Source organism: Thamnophis elegans, chromosome 13, assembly GCF_009769535.1.
Source record: "Thamnophis elegans isolate rThaEle1 chromosome 13, rThaEle1.pri, whole genome shotgun sequence".
In the NCBI taxonomy this organism is placed as follows: domain Eukaryota; kingdom Metazoa; phylum Chordata; class Lepidosauria; order Squamata; family Colubridae; genus Thamnophis; species Thamnophis elegans.
Genome location: NC_045553.1, coordinates 6,816,141 through 6,833,762, shown reverse-complemented (window position 1 = coordinate 6,833,762; position 17,622 = coordinate 6,816,141). Strand labels below are relative to the sequence as shown.

The 17,622-nt window shown below is 45.6% G+C and overlaps 1 protein-coding gene across 1 annotated transcript in view; it reads left to right on the top strand.

Annotated features, from left to right (window-relative positions):
• KSR2 (kinase suppressor of ras 2) overlaps positions 1-17,622 on the top strand; it is a 196,156-nt gene that overhangs the window by 16,210 nt on the left and 162,324 nt on the right. Inside the window, 4 exon segments of the mRNA XM_032229918.1 lie at positions 10,170-10,310; positions 12,374-12,383; positions 14,495-14,567; positions 14,569-14,633. Coding sequence (XP_032085809.1) covers positions 10,170-10,310; positions 12,374-12,383; positions 14,495-14,567; positions 14,569-14,633 — 289 coding nt within the window.

The following is a 17,622-nucleotide window of genomic DNA, read 5'->3' as shown; positions in this document are numbered from 1 at the left end:
ATACACCACAGAATTTGGATTGGCTAAACATCAGGCTAAGCTATAATTGAGTTTGTTATGTTGTTAGTATGTTGCATGTGCTCCCAGACCATGAGGGCTTGTTAAACAAACCAAATCGACAAAAACAGAGCAGGGGGGGGGTTGGACTAGAAGACCTCCAAGGTCCCTTCCAACTCTGTTATTCTGTGTCTCAAACCCTGGGTAAAAAGCCTGCCATGCAGAAGGAGAGGCCCAGCGAAGAGAAGGGAGCATTAATTTTCACAGAAGCCAACTCCACCCCAATCGGCCAGCAAACAGGCAGTCATTAAACTTTTAAGCACAACTCGGTTCTGCCAGAGGAGCTCTCCAAGGTAGTTTGATTTTCCATCCTGCCAAATCTTTTATTTACAGCGCGGTAGTGTGCTGGGGAGCGTGTGAGCTCTCTGTCTCAGGTGTTCTATCAACAGCATCTCTCTCTCTCTCCCTCTCTCTCTCTCTCTCTCTCTCTCTCTCTCTCTCTCTCTCCTTTTTTCATTCCCCCTCCTCCCTCCTGCATTTCCTCTTTCTCCCTCTCCCTCTCTCTTTCTTTCTCTTTCTTTTACTTTTTCCATTCCCCCTCCTCCCTCTGCCTCTCCTCTTTCTCCCCTCCCACCCTCTCTCTTTTACTTTTTCCATTCCCCCTCCTCCTTCTTCCTTCCTGCCGTCCCTCTTTCTCTCTCTCCCTCCCTCCTCCCCCTCTCTTTCTTTCTCTCTTTCTCTCTTTTTGACTTTTTCCATTCCCCCTCCTCCCTCCTTCCCTCCTGTCCACTCTTTCTCTCCCTCCCTCTCTCTTTCTCTCTCTCTCTTTCTCTTTTTTTAAATTTTTCCATTCCCCCTCCTCCCTCCTTCCCTCCTGCCTTTCCTCTTTCTTTCTCTCTCTCTCTCTCCTTACCCCCTCTCTCTTTATTTTTTCCATTCCCCCTCCTCCCTCCCTCCTGCTTCCCTCTTTCTCTCTCTCTTTCTCTTTCTCTCTCTTTTTTACTTTTAGCATTCCCCCTCCTCCTTCTTCCTTCCTGCATTCCCTCTTTCTCTCTCTCCCTCCCTCCTCCCCCCTCTCTTTCTCTCTCTCTTTCTCTCTTTCTTTTTAACTTTTTCCATCCCCCCTCCTCCCTCCTTCCCTCCTGCCTTTCCTCTTTCTTTCTTTCTCTCTCTCTCTCTCCCTCTCTCTCTCTCTTTCTCATTCGGTCTTTGTTTTGGTGAGATCTTAATCTCCTGGCAGGGCAAAGCAGGGGAGCCGTTTCCAGCCAGGCTGACGTCAGTGTGGCTCCATCAATTAGCTGGCACTAGGCACTGGGGAAGAGGTGCAGCTGTCGTCCTTCTCCCTGGCGACGGGGTTTCTCACCACGCTAGCTCGGCTTGCTTCAGGGAATTTACTCGAGGTGGCCCTGAGAAGCTCAGCAGCCGTGGCACCTGGGGTTAGCCCTCTCCCTCCCTCCCCAGGTAAAAGCACCTTGTCTCCAACTTCAAGGGATCAGGTGTGCTCGCTCCTCAGTGGGAGCCCAAGGCAATCTAGGCAAGCGAAGAATATCCCTTAGGCCTGAAGGTGTCACTTGTGGTTGTGAACCAAACACCGCAGTCGAAGAGAACTACATTGGAGAACCCAAAGGTGCTTTTTTTTCCAAGAGGCAACTGGACTTCCTTGTTTTTCTTTGAAGACCTTTCGCTTCATCCAAGAAGCTTCTTCAGCTCTGACTTCAGCTCCCATTTCCCACCACCCAGTCAGCTCTGACTGGAGGGTGAATGATGGTCATTGACCAGCTGCCTGCAAGGAGTATAAATCCTTCCATTCCCAACCATCCAGTCAGAGCTGAAGAAGCTTCTCGGATGAGGAGCGAAACATCTTCAAAGAAAAAGTCCAGTTGCCTTGAAAAAGCACCTTTGGGACAACTGAGGACACAAACAAAACCCCAAGTGGCCTCAATGACCCTCTAAAAGGATGCAAATGACCAGCTGCCTGCAAGGAATATAAATCCTCCCATTCCCCCACCATCCATTCAGAATTGAAGAAGCTTCTTGGATGGGAAGCGAAACGTCTTCAAAGAAAAAGCACCTTTGGGACAACCATGACCAGGATGACTGAGAATCTCTGTCAATAGATATTTCGAAGAAGTTCAGAGGTGGGTTCGGTGATTGCTCAGGTGGCCTGATTTTCTGGGGTGGAGGTATGTCACATAACACGTGGAATCATAAGGCAGGCTCCATGCAACAGGCTAAGTATTTGAGGGAAAGCTAGACATCACAAACAGTTGCCTCTCTAGGATGCCACACTCGCTCTTCTTAATCCCTCAGGCTCTCCCTTCCCTGTCTCATGATATCACAAACAGTTGCCTCTCTAGGACGCCACACTCGCTCTCCTTATTCCCCCAGGCTCTCTCTTCCCTGTCCCATGACATCACAAACAGTTGCCTGTCTAGGACACCACATTCGCTCTCCTTAACAGGTCAGGCGTTCCAGAGTTATGCTGAAACACACACACACATATATACACACACACACACACACACACACACATACACTTACCCTCACCCCCACCCCCAGTATTTGTTTCCAAAGGGTAAGTCATCTGTGTACCAAGTGTGGTTGAAATTGCTCAAGGTGTTCCAGAGTTATGTTGAAACAAACAAACAAACAAACATATATACATACATACATACTTACATACATACATACATACATACATACATACATACTTACATCCTTAGATAGATAGATAGATAGATAGATAGATAGATAGATAGATAGATAGATAGATAGATAGGTAGGTAGGTAGGTAGGTAGGTAGGTAGATAGATATAGATAGAAAGATAGATAGATAGATAGATAGAAAGATAGATAGATAGATAGTTAGATAAATAGATAGAAGATAGATAGATAGGTAGGTAGGTAGGTAGGTAGGTAGGTAGGTAGGTAGGTAGATAGATAGATAGATAGATAGATAGATAGATAGATAGATAGATAGATTGATTAGATAGATAACCTTTTCCTTAAATATCTCTTTAACCGGCTGCTATTTTAAAAAAGGCCATTTCCTCATCTCTGAAAACCCCTTTGGTTTTATTTAATGGGTAGTTGCTACTTTCGCGTCGTTTTCATTACTTGTTCGTTTATCACATATAGTTTTCTTTTACGTAATGTTGTTTCAACCAGTTGCTGTAAACAATCCTAGTTTTGCTTGAACAGTGGTTTAAAAGCTCCTCATTAAATGCCTATCCATTGTGAAAAATCCATCCATAATCAGAGATGGAAGGTGGCTGAGCACAAGACAGTGGCTGCCCTGCTTAGGGGTCACCCAGAGATTTGGGTTGGGCAAACAAAACTTCCTCCAATTTCCTCCACTCTAGCAGGGTTGTACGATTCTCAGTCCTTACCTATATTTATCCCTTTCCCCCCTTTTTCAACCCATCGCAGAGATGATGCTTGAGCATCACATGCTCGACACACCGTAGTCATGCCATGGTGCAATTAGGTAATTTTAGACTCGGGAACTGATTATCTTATGCCCTCTGTTTCTCCGGAGACGTTAATTATTCCGAGGCATATTTATTTCTCCCCCGAACAAATAGGATTCAATCTGGGTCAGTCACCGGGACCAGAGGTCTTCTGAGGTTTTGGACCTATGCTGGAGACCATCCTCAGGGAACCTCGCTAGTCTAGTGAAGAGAAGGGCCAGAGGTGACAGGATAGCAGTATTTGAGGGGCTGCTACAGAGAAGTGGGGGGGGGAGCAACCTATTTTCCAAAGCACCTGAAAAACAAGGAACAATGGATGGAAACGTTCAAGGGGAGATTTAACCTAGAAATAAGGAGACATATTTTTGACAATGAGAGCAATCAATCAGTGGAACAACTTGCCTTCAGAGGTTATGGGTGCTTCATCACTGGAGGCTTTCAAGAAGAGACTGGACAGCCACTTGGTCAGAAATGGTATAGGGTCTCCTGCTTGTGCAGGGGATCAGACTAGAAGACCTACAAGGTCCCTTCCAACTCTAAGTTAAATTCTAAGTTATACTTCTCTCTAGCAGAATGTGTGCTTTGGGCTATTCTATGCATAGTATTTGCTACTAAGATTGTTGGCTGAGCAGGGACAAAAATAGCCAGGGAAATCATTGTAGCCTGGGAAATGGCCCTCTGTCAGTCAAAAGGAGGGCTGATTTACCAGCTGCTTATCATGTACTTAGCAACACAAGGAAACAACAGCTAACAACTTAATAGCCAGCCATCAACACCCCAATCAACAAATAAAAAGCCACATACAACTAGGCACCACATAAACACTACACACAGAATAGCCCAAAGGACAAATTCTGCTTGAGAGAAATTTCCTGAGGATGGGCTCCAGCACAAGTCTGAAAGCTTGGAAGACTAAATTTCTGGTCCTGGTGAATGATCTAGATTGGATCCTGCAACATTATTCTGGGATATGTATATTTGATAAGCTGCCTGGGACAGCCAAGGAAAATCAGCAAAACCATAAAAAAGCAAAAATTAGAATATTTCAGACATGAGATGCGACACCCGGAAAAATATGTCATCCTTCACTTAATCCTCTCCAAGGAAAGATTGAAGGCAAATGAGATCCAGGCAGAAGAAGAACATCATGGCTTCAAAATCTAAGGAACCGGTTTGGGCAAAACTCAACAGTTTTGTTGGCTTTTTGTTTTTCCCTGAAACTCCATTAAATTAAATGTTTGTTTGTTATACCGTATTTTTCGGAGTATAAGACGCACCAAGGTTTTGAAGAGGTAAATTAAAAAAAGGTTTTTGCACTCTGCAAACCTCCCAAAAACGGGCCGTTTTTCTCAAAAACAGGCCCATTTTTTTCTTTTCAAAAAAAGGCCTTGAATAGCCTTTAGGAGGCTTGTAGTGCTCCTGGAAAGTGGGCTGGGGCAAAAAAATGAGCAAAAAATGGCCCGTTTTTCATGAAAATGGGCCTGTTTTGTTGTAAAAAAAAAAAGGGCATGGATAGCCTTTAGGAGGCTTGTAGTGCTCCTGGAAAGTGGGCTGGGGCAAAAAATGAGCAAAAAATGGCCCGTTTTTCATGAAAATGGGCCTGTTTTGTTGTAAAAAAAAGGGCATGGATAGCCTTTAGGAGGCTTATAGAGTGATGCTGGGGGCTGGGGGGGGAGCAAAATTGAGCAAAAAATGATCTGTTTTTCACTCATTTCTGCCTTCCCCCAGCCCCCAGGAGCACTTTGCAAGGCTCCTAAAGGCTAAGCATGGCCATTTTGGTGAAGGGGGCAGGGTTTCAGGAGGCAAAAAATGGTGTATTCAGTGTATAAGACGCATCCAGGTTTTCAGCCTCTTTTGTGTCATACTCTGAAAAATACGGTAATTTTACATCGGCACCAAAACAATTCTGTTCATAATTTTTTTTAGAATTTTAGAATTTTATTAGAATTTGTAGGCCGCCCTTTTCCCTGAGGGGACTCAGGGCGGCTCACACAAAAACTGGGAAGGGGGGGAATACAGACAGTAGGACAACATGTAATAAAATAGCAAACAACATACATTCATCATTCGGGAGGGGCAACTATCCTATCCCCAGGCCTGATGGGCGAGCCAGTTCTTCAAGGCTATGCGGAAGGCCTGGACGGTGGAGAGGGTACGAATCTCCACGGGGAGCTCGTTCCAAAGGGTCCATTCCCTTAACCCAGAGGTCAGCAACCCCTGGCTCTGGAGCTGCATGTGGCTCTTTCATCCCTCTGCTGCGGCTCCTGGTTGCCGGTTGGCTCCACAATTGATAGGGCTTTTGGTTAGGACAGGGAGAGGAAAAAGGATGCAGCGCTAGGAAGAGACTCTATGGTGGGGTAACTAGACTTCCGGTCAGCTCCAGAATTGAATGGTGGGTTTCTGGTTAGGATCTTTGTGGCTCTTTGAGTGTTTAAGGTTGCCGACCCTTGCCCTTAACCAAATAACCAATCTCGTTTTGCAAACTGCCTTGCGAGGGCCATTTGCATTGAAAAATGGGATAGATCTACTGAAATTTATCAACAAGCCTTTTTTTTTTTTGGAGAAAAAAATTATATTTATAAATCCCCTCTCTACTTTGCTGGTGAAGTGTGATAAGCAGATTGTGTGAATAAGGCTTAGGTATCTGATGGAGGAGGACTGTCAGGTGCGTGAAAAAAAAAACATCTCGCTAAATATAAATGGAAATAGAATTGAGAAAGCTGATAAATAAGACAAATGGAAATTAAATTTACAAGGGCCTCCGTTCTCATTGGATCCTTGCAGGCACTACATACCCGCTGATACATAATTTGGAGTCTGTTAACCTCCATGCCCTGCTTAATTTTGTCGTTTTTCTAAAAGACTTGTTTTAATTTAAAAGAAATAATTGGGAAGCTAGAACAGAGCCAAGCGAACTGCCAGCCTCAAGCATAAAAACATGTATTTCTCATTATGTTTCTGGAGCTGGCTTATATTTTGTACACATTTCTTTAAAATAATTCTGATAGTGTGCAATTCAGTTGTGCTTACAAGTGTGCCCAGCACCTTCATCTCTCAGGAAAGAGGCAGGAACTGAATTGGAGAGCCAGTTTGGGGTAGGGGCGAAGGGGTGAGCCTAGAAACCAGGTGACTTTGAGTTCTAGTTCCACCTTAGCTACGAATGGTGGCTGGGTGGCTTAGTTTAGTGCCAATCCTTCTCTCTCAGCCCAGCCTAACTCATGGGGTGATTGTTGTGGGGAAAATAGGAAGAAGAAGGACTGTTGTGTATCTTTGCTGCTTTGAGTAATGTATAAAGGTAAAGGTTCCTCTCGCACACATGTGCTAGTCGTTTCTGACTCTAGGGGGCAGTGCTCATCTCTGTTTCTAAGCTGAAGAGCCAGCGCTGTCCAAAGGCATCTCCGTGGTCATGTGGCCGGCATGACTAAACACTGAAGGAGCACGGACCGCTGTTACCTTCCCACCAAAGGTGGTTCCTATTTTTCTACTTGCATTTTTTACGTGCTTTTGAACTGCTAGGTTGGCAGAAGCTGGGACAAGTAACAGGAGCTCACTCTGTTATGCGGTGCTAGGGATTCGAACCACTAAACTGCCGATCTTTCTGATTGACAAGCTCAGCGTCTGAGCCACTGAGCCATCGCGTCCTTTATCATGTATAACACAGGGGTGTCAAACTCAAGGCCTGGGGGCTGGATCCGGCCCACAAGGTGCTTAAATCTAGCCCGTGGGGTTGGCCTGGAAATATCAAAAGACCAGCCCACAGTGCCTCTGCCAGTTTTTAGCCAGCAGAGCTGCTGGAGGCCGGGGAGGCCAAAAACGGGCCACATGGGGAACCGTTTCACCCCTCCTTCGGCCAGCAGAGTGCTGCAGGAGGCCATTGGGGGCAAAAACGAGGTGCAGGGCACCGTTTTGGTCAGCAGGGTGCTGCAGGAAGTGTCCCTCCCATTTCCCCCTGCTACTCACCTCACCGGCCCACAGGGAGAACTACAATGCAGCTCCAGCCCTCAAAGAAATCCAGTTTGACACCCCTGGCATAAAGCAATAAAGATGGGGTAAAAATCTAATACTTTGGCAGAGGTCAAGTGAGAAGAATTGAAGTCCTCCCTCAGCCAAGGGAGAGACTGGCTGCTGGACTTTTGGATCAGGCCCTTCCTCTGAAGGCGACTTCCAAGTGGTCCATTGGAAAAAGTGCTAGACCAGGACTGGGGAATCTCAGGTTCTGGTCCGTCTTTGGGCCTGGGAGCTCTCTGGGACGTCTCTGTCAGCCTCAGAACCAATGTGTAGTGATGGTGAAGCAGTGGTTGGATTCAATTTTCTTTACTACCGGTTCTGTGGGCATGGCTTGGTGGGTGTGGCTTGGTGGGGGTGGTAGGGGAAGGATACTGTAAAATCCCCATTCCCTCCCCACTCCAGGGGAAGGATGCTGCAAAATCTCCATTCCCTTCCCATTCCAGGGGAAGGATACTGCAAAATCTCCATTCCCTTCCCATTCCAGGGGAAGGATGCTGCAAAATCTCCATTCCCTTCCCATTCCAGGGGAAGGATGCTGCAAAATCTCCATTCCCTCCCCACTCCAGGGGAAGGATACTGCAAAATCCCTATTCCCTCCGTACTCCAGGGGAAGGATACTGCAAAATCCCCATTCCCTCCGCACTCCAGGGGAAGGATACTGCAAAATCCCCATTCCCTCCCCACTCCAAGGGAAGGATACTTTAAAATCTCACTTCCCTCCCCACTCGAATTGAAGAATACTGCAAAATCTCCATTCCCTCCGCACTCCAGGGGAAGGATGCTGCAAAATCTCCATTCCCTCCCCACTCGAATGGAAGAATACTGCAAAATCCCCATTTCCTTCCAATCAGCTGGGACTCAGGAGGCAGAGAATACATGGGGGCGGGGCCAATGAGAGGTGGTATTTACTGCTTCTTCCGAACTACTCAAAGTTTCCGCTACCGGTTCTCCAGAACTAGTCAGAACCTGCTGAATGCCACCTCTGGGGTGAAGGTGTTAGAACCAGGTCCTGCTCCCCCCTCAGCCACAGAAGCGTCTGAAGGACTGAGGGCCAGTCCCTCTCTCTCAGCCCAAGAGGCAGAATGGTTCAGTGGTAACCTGTTGAGCTAGGAGCAGAAATGTTCTCACGCTCTAATGAGCAGTAGGAATAACCTTGAGGTACAGATGCAACCAAGGCAATGGTTGACATCTGAATCTGGGGCAGAACTATGAGTCAGGCAGGTCTCAGATGTGACTCTTGCCAGTTCTCATTGGTGGGAGTGGTTTGGGCCGGTGGGCGGGGAGCAATAGCAATAGCAGTTAGACTTATATACCGCCTCATAGGACTTTCAGCCCTCTCTAAGCGGTTTACAGAGTCAGCATATTGTCCCCAACAACAATCCGGGTCCTCATTTTACCCACCTCGGAAGGATGGAAGGCTGAGTCAACCCTGAGCCGGTGAGATTTGAACAGCCGAACTGCAGAACTGCAGTCAGCTGAAGTAGCCTGCAGTGCTGCATTTAACCACTGCGCCACCTCGGCTCTTATTCAGCATATTCAGACTTGCAAGATTTTGCCACTGCAATTTCATAAAGGCAGCAGTATTTTCATTCATGACTTTGGACTCCTAGTCAGATCTTTGACCCGCTCCCTCGGGCTCAGCCTAGTCGTCTACCACAACTGAGCTTGTTGACTGGCAAGCTGACAGCCTGGCTTCGAGGCCCAGCGCCGCACGATGGGGTGAGCTCCCGTTACTTTGCCCAGCTCCTTCCAGCCTAGCCGCTCAAAAGCATGCAAATGCAAGTAGATCAATTGGTACCACTTCGGTGGGATAGTAACAGTGCCCCTCTGGCATATGGTCATGCTGGCCACATGACCACTGAAGCATCTTCAGACAACGCTGGCTCCCCCAGCTAAGAAACAGAGATGAGCAGTGTCCCCTAGAGTCAGACACAACTAGACAGGGGAAACCTTGAGCTTTATATACATATACACTTGCACACATACACACACACAATGTTGGCTACCCACATAGGAGACAGTGAGAGGGAAATGCAGGAAATGTGGGTTGGGTGGCAGGGAATCTCTCTCATTAATCGTGGCTTCTCCCTTAACCATCTCTCTCTCTCTCTCTCTCTCTCTCTCTCTCTCTCCCTCTCCCTCTCCCTCTCCCTCTCCCTCTCCCTCCCTCCCCTCTCTCCCCTTCTCTCCCTCCCTCTCCTCTCTCTCTACTTCTTTCTCTCTCCACTTCTCTCTCCTTCTCTCTCTCTCTCTCCCTCTTTCCTTCTCACTCTCGCTCTCCTTCTCTCTCTCTCCACTTCTATTTCTTTGTCTCTCTCTCTCTCCTGTCTCCCTTCTCTCTCTCTCTCTCTCCCTCTCTCTCTCCCTCTTTCCTTCTCTCTCTCCTTCTTTCTCCACCTCTCTCCTTCTCTCTCTCTCCTGTCTCTCTCTTGTCTCCACTCTCTCTCCCTCCCCTCTCTCCTTCTCTCCCTCCTTCTCTCTCTCTCTCCTTCTCTCTCTCTCTCTCTCTCTCTCTCCACTTCTATCTCCTGTCTCTCTCCTGTCTCTCTCCTGTCTCTCTTCTCTCTCTCCCTCTCTCTCGCCTCTCTCTCATTCTCTCTCATCCCTCCTGTCTCTCTCCTTCTCTCTCTCTCTTTTCTTCTCTCTCTCTCTGTCTCTTTCCTTCTCTCTTTCTCTCTCTCCTTCTCTTTCCAGAGTAAGCTGGTGAAATACTTCAGCCGTCAACTCTCCTGCAAAAAGAAGGTGTCCCTGCAGGAGCGAAATGCCAAGCTGGAGGGCTTCCCGCAGCTCTGGCACTGGTTTCGCATTGTCAACATCCGCAAGGAGGTCATGGAGGTGAGCGAGGCCTGAATGGCAGCAGTTATTGGTTCCCTTCGACACTATTGGTTCATGTTGGTCTCCTTGCCCCCTTCCCACCCCCATCAGTCTGTCATTACAAAACTCCCTGAATCTGCCAGCTAGGATTGTATTCTCGCACTTCATTTCTTTTGAGGGGTCTTTGGTGCTCTCTGAGTTCGATTGTCCTCTTGAGGCTGTTTCTTCATCCAACTAGGTACTTGGCCAGCACTGGTGATGTTATCTAATTTGGGTAATGAAATATCTGCAAGGAAACAACCAAGCTCAGAGCACAAAGGACCCCATTGTCCCCCCCAACTCCTCCTCCTCCTCCTGCTCTCCTCACACTCAACTCTCTTCTAGCACCAATGATATTTACCCAGTCTCATTACGAAACATCTACAAGGAACCACCAATCTCAGAGGGCACCACGGATCCCACAGTCCATCCCTCCTCTTCCTCTTCCTCTGCTCTCCACACACCCAACTCCCTTCTGTCACTGATGATGCTCCTTAGTTGAGCAATGAAATGTCTGCAAGAAAACAACCAAGCTCAGAGAGCGCCAAGGACTCTATGGTCCTCCTCCTCCTCCTCCTCCTTGCAAACTCCACTCCCTCCTTTCTGCCATCTTCATTACATGGGGCTGCCCTTGAAGACTACTGTAGGAAAAAAGAGTGGCAGGACCTGGGGGCAGAGTCAAAAGAGGAAGGACCTTAGAATCCCTACATAGCTACAAGCAAACTAAGTCCAACCTCCCTTGAATCCCATTAATCCAGGGGTCGGCAACCTCAAACACTCAAAGAGCCACAAAGGTCCTAAGCGGAAGCCCCCCGTTCAATTCTGGAGCCGACCGGAAGTCCGGTTTCCCCACCATAGAGTCTCCTTGTAGTGCGGCATCCTTTTTCCTCTACCTGTCCTAAACCGAAAGTCCTATCAATTATGGAGCTGACCAGAAAACCCCGCCCCTTGCCATCACGTCTCCTCCTGGCCCGCTCTGCTTTACCCTCCCAAAACCGGAAGCTCCTCTCAAAATTGTGGTGCCGACTGGCGACAGGGAGCCACGGCAGAGGGATGAAAGAGCCACATGCAGCTCCAGAGCCGCAGGTTGCTGACCCCTGCATTAATCCTTGTCTGACTCCAAGTAAGTGCTAATCTTAAGGAGTTTAAGGTCTGCACCAAAGATCTCGTCCACATAAGAAGGTCTCATTAAATTGATTTATTGCCACTCACGCCTATGCACAGGAGTCACAGGTTTAGAAATATGAAATATAAACAAATAAACAGATAATATAATAACATTCCTGTTAACTGTTTACCCCATGTTTTAATGATAAAGCAACACTTATTGCTTTGATTGTTGTAAACCTCTGTAATGCTTGATTGTGGCAGTGTACAGAAATGATTCAGAGACATGAATCCATGCAGGCATAAAAAGGCTCCTTTGGAGCATTCCTGATGTCAATTGATTACTTCCCAGAATATAATTGGGGAGGGGCAGAGAGAAGAATAGCATGGGCCATCTCACGAGACAAGATGAAAAATGCTTTTATTTAAACCGACCACCTATATAAAACTATTCAGTACATTTCATGGATATTCCCCATATATTGAGCCTGATGTCTCTTAGGCCACAATAAAATTGCAGTTCTCCACTTTTCAGATGTTTATGGGCTCTTTGCAACTCTGGATAAAGACGTACATTTTTAGGTTCGTTTTTTTTCTGGCAGGGAAAGGAGAAAGTCTTTAAATTGTGGTTTTTTTTCAGTGCATGATTTCAACAGAAACACAAGAGGGCAGCAGTGCTCTATCTTACTGAACATTTCATTGGGGGGGGCAAAGAGAGACAGAGACAGACAGAGAGAGAGAAAGAGAGAGATGGAGAGAGAGATGGAGACACAGACACACAGAGGGAGAGACAGAGAGAGAGAGACTGACATACAGAGAGAGAGACAGAGACAGAGACAGAGAGACACACAGAGAGAGACATACACAGAGAGACAGAGAGACAAAGAGAGAGAGGCAGACACACACACATATAGATAGAGACTGACAGAGAGAGAGAGAGACTGACACACACAGAGAGAGACAGAGAGACAAACAGAGAGAGAGAGAGAGACAACAGAGAGACAGAGAGAGACACACATAGAGAGAGATACACACAGAGACAGACAGAGAGAGACAACAGAGAGAGAGAGACAGAGAGACACACACACATAGAGAAGACAGAGGGGGACAGAGAGAGTGGTGGACAGAGACACACAGAGAGAATGCCAGAGAGAGACAGACAGACAGACAGACAAATTTTACAGCTGCAAATGAGGGATTTGCATTGTGATGTTCATCATCATAAGAATTGCTTGTGCAAATGATATGAGGAAGAACAATCTAGTGAGTAAATTGTGTGCTTATTACTAAAATTACGTCTTCTCCCTATCTAAAATCTAATATTCTGCCTTCTGCAATTTCTCGAGTTTTCTTCTGTAATGAAAAGAAGCTTCTGTAACTGAGAATTCCCTTTTGCATTTCCCCTGGTGGTTCTTTTAGAGATGGCTTTAGAGGTGACAAAATGGGGCAGCAAGTATACGCATAATCCTCAAATTATGACTGCAATTGAGCCCGAAATGTATGTTCCTAAGTGAGAAATCTGTGGAGTGAGTTTTGCCCTGTTTTAACGACTTTTCTGCCCCCTTTTGTTAAGTGAATCATTGCAGTTGTTAAATTAGCAACACGGTTGTTAAGTGAATCTGGTTGACTCAGATTCCACATTGACTCAGCTTGTCAGGAGGTGCAAAAGGGGATCACATCACCCCCGGGGACACTGCAACCGTCGTAAATATGAGCCAGCTGCCAAGTGCCTGAACATCAATCCTGTGACTATGAGGATGCTACAATGGTAATAGGTGTGAAAAATGGGCCTAGGTGGCTTTTTTCAGTGCCGTCGTAACTTCGAACAGACACCAAGAGAACGGCTGTAAGTCAAGGACCATCTGTACCAATAGCAGTGTCCCATGTTGCAACCTTGTTTTGCAGGACTCTTTTTCATGCATTGACATTCCTCCCAGGGACACGTTTTAGCTGGCCACCCCCCTTTGTATTTCTATTTGTATTTATTAGTTTGTCAAACGTGTACAAGATAGCAGGTATAAATATAAATGTTAGGCAAGCTTCCCCATTGGGAGAACGAGTACATTCAGAGAAGCGTTGTGAGAGTTGTGTTGGAGAACACACAACCAGCATACAGAGACACAACAGTTTAAATAGGCTTTTACTTTCTTGGAAATAGAGGTACCGGAGTCCATCAAACAGTCCAAAATCATACATGGTTAAGACAGTCAGTCATCAATGTCTTTCAGTTAAGGGATAATCCAAATAACATAGTCCAGTATCATATAATCAGTCCGGTACACAAAGGTTGCTAGCAGTTGCAAAAACTTACAATAGCACTTTTCTGACAGCCAGCTTCCAAAACACTCAGATCAGATCAGCCCAGCATCTAACGAACAGAGAGCTAACAGTCATTCTGGCTCCCACTTATGGCCGATTGAGGAAAACAGCAACCAATCACATTTTAGAGTATGATTTAAAGAAACAGGTATAGCATTGCTATATGATTTATATATTGCCAACCCAACCGTTAGATTATATTCCTAACATAAACAGGACATGAATGAAAGAAAGGGAGTACAAATAATGGGGACAGTAGGACAGGGACGGTAGGCACGCTGGTGCACTTATGCATGACTCTTTTACGGACCTCTTAGAATAGGGGTTGAGTCCACGGTAGACAGTTTAAAGGTTGAAAGCTATGGGAGGGTTTGAGGCTGTACAACGGAGTCAGGTAAGCATTCCAGGCGTTGCTGAAGTCGTATTTTCTGCAATCAAGATTGGAGCAGTTTACCTTGAGTTTGTATCTATTATTTGCCTGTGTATTATTGCGGGTTGAAGCGAAGAAGTTGTTGACAGGTAGGACGTTGTAGCAGACAATTTTGTGTACTGTGCTTAGGGTCAGACCGAAGGCGGCGCAGTTCCAGGTTGTCCGAGCCCCAAATTTCAAGCCTGGTGGCATAAGGGATTCTGTTGTGAGCAGAGGAGTGGAGGACTCCTCTTGTGCCTTCCGTTGCTAACTTCTCTAACCGCTGAAATCTCCTTCGTGTTCTTTCTCTCTCTCTTCCTCTATCAAATCTCCGGGCAACTGAGTCTGGAAGACCTCTTAGAGATGTCAGACGAGCAGGTCTGCAAGACGTGGAGAAATTTGGGGCAACTGGGAAGAATGTGCCCGACTCAACGCCTCTCTCTCCTGTCTCCGGAACGTGTATAAGTCAGGTGCGGCAGCCCAGATTTCTCTTCTTCTGGTTGGCGGTGGGCGAGGGTTGGTTCAGTCTCAGGTTTTCCTGGGGAAAACCAAGCCATAGAATAGCAGGGCCAGAAGGGACCTTGGAGGTCTTGTGGTCTACCCCCTGCCCATGGCAGGAGATCCTATACCATTCCGGACAAATGGCTGTCCAGTCTCTTCTTGAGACGACTGTCCACACAGGTATCTTAGAAATGAGAAAGTCCTTAGTCCGAATGCTTTATGTTAATATTTTATCTCTATCTGAAAAGTTCCCACATTTGAATTCTTTTTTCTCTCAAATTTTTCTTTTATTTTAAACATTAAAAAAACATTTAAAAAATTCTCATCATTACGTACAGCAGAAGTGTTTTGCGTCCATATTCTCATTACATATACAATCACAGATTTTCCATCTAATATACTAAATACCTCACTTTCATTGTACAACATATATTCAATTACGATTAGATATTTTTTCCCAATAACCTAATTCCGCTTACATTCTTGATTGTCTGCTTAATAACAATATACCTTATATAGTTCACTTATCCCATTCTGAATATTTTTACAATATAAAAAAATTACCCCTCTTTATATTTGTATATCACTATTTTAAATTATGTATAATCCCACCAATCATGTTTATGTTCATTATTGTCCTTGTACGTCATACATTCAAGAAAGATGTTATTCATTTTTCAGTAAGGTATTCTAAATATTCACTTCATATATTATACCAATTTTTGATTACTTCCTTATTTGAATTCTTATTTTGGAGTATCTCGGGTCAGGCTGGGTTACAAATTCACAACTTCTGTTCCCCATTGATCTCCATTTTTTCTCTCTTATTTTTTTTAATAACTCTCTTTAAAAAAAAATTCTGCCTTGTTTTTTTAACAATCTCCAAATCTAGGCTGGGATCACCATAACCCCAGACAACAGAAACAGCCTAGTTGGTTTGTTATTGGGATAGCTATCCCAGCTATCTGTGTTTCTGACCTAGGCTTCCCGATAAGCATAAATCACACACTTAGTCCCAAAAGCCCTCGTTTTATTTAAATGGCTTGAATTATGTCCATTCACAATGAGTCACAAATGGTCTGGGAAGAGTCCGACAGATGTCTGCCACAGTCTTTTAGGGTAAGAACTGGTAAGCACCCAACTTTATCTCCCTTGAAACATTGCCAGAGACCGAATTGGCCAATTAGTTTTGCAAGGCCAAACAGAGCACAGAGTCAAACAGAGCTTCTCAGAGGTTGAACCGACCAAAATGAACAAAGTTGCTTCCTGCAAAGGCTCACATCTGTTTGCTCCTCATTGATGTCTTATTGGAGGGGGCCAATCATCTTCAAGAGCCTTACTCCGAGTTGTCCCTTTTGTCTTAACTGTTCTTGCCTTCTGGGCAGGCTCTGCACATGCGGACACTGGGACAGGCTCCTCCTGTTCCTCTGCCTTGCTGATGTCTGACTCTGGAGGCTCCGGAGGCAGCACATAACTCCCAGATGGCCCTGGCCCCCTCTCTGCCTCCGACGCGGAGCCCTCGTCCGAGCATTCCCCAGCACTCCAGGATGGCCCAGGTTCCTCCCCAACCTCCTCACTGTCTGAATCTGCTGCCAGATCCGCTGGCCACTGATGGGGCCACAACAATCTGGAGCATTTACCATTGGCTCCTGTGGCTCGGTCTATCCTGGCAACGCGATGTATTTGTTGGGAAAGGATCTTCTGCTCTGTAGGAAGGAAGAAAAAAGGAGAAAGAAATCTCACAAGGAGATTAAAAGATATGAGGAACATATGAAACAAACAGAGGCTAAAACATATGAAGAAAGGTTGTGGGATTTATATTATATAATATATATTTTACAACTCCCGGTATGCCCAAATATGGGGAGGAAGATCACTACTTCCATTCTCTGTCCTTCGGCTCATCACAAGAGACATATATAACACAAGACACATAGCAGTACATACATACATACATACATACATACATACCAGGGGTGGGTTGCTAATCCCGTTCCAACCGGTTCGGTTGGAACAGGGCTGGCGGCGTCCTCATGCACGCGTGCAGTTCACGCAGCGTCTTAGCGCCTGCGTGATGCTCCAGCTGCTCGCGGAGAATCGCCCGAGGCGCTGTATGTGCCATGCGCCTGCGTGGAAGCGCAGAAGCCTTCAAAGACCGGTAGAGGAGCGCCGGCGGGCGGTGGGCCCTTCACCGTCCCGGAAGTTACTTACTTCCGGTTTCGCCGACCAACCGGTTCGCGGGGACCGCCGCGAACCGGTTGAAACCCACCCCTGATACATACATACTACATACATACATACATACATACATACATACATACGTTGTATTTGTGCTGATAAATAAATAAAGGGAGACTAGTATAGATCTATTTCAAGCTATTTAGCCCTCATCAGCTAGCCATACCCTTACTGGGATTTGAACCTGTGCTGTATTGCATCATATATATATATATATATAAGATATAGATATATATATATATATTATATATATATATATATATATATATATATACATACATACATACATACATACATACATACATACATACATACATATGAGATATGATATATGATATATGATATATGATATATAATTTATATATATATAAATTTCCTTCTGTACAACATTTCCACCTCGGTATACATCCATTGTAAATGTAATTCTCCCCCCTTATTTCAGTTCCACTTTGTCTATACATATGATACTATTATATACATTCCTTAATTTACAATCCTTCATTCCATGTATACATGTTGCTTCATCTCTACCTATACATTGCTAATTTCGTAACTCCTGTTCCTTCTTCATTTAGTCTTCTTTGAAGCGTTACAACCTGTCTTCTAGCCATTTGTGCCCCTGTTCCATACCATATATACTGTTTCCTCCTTTTCTTTTATTTCCTTTGTAAATTGTCCATCTCTGCACACTCTAACACTTCGTTATCACATTCCCCTCTA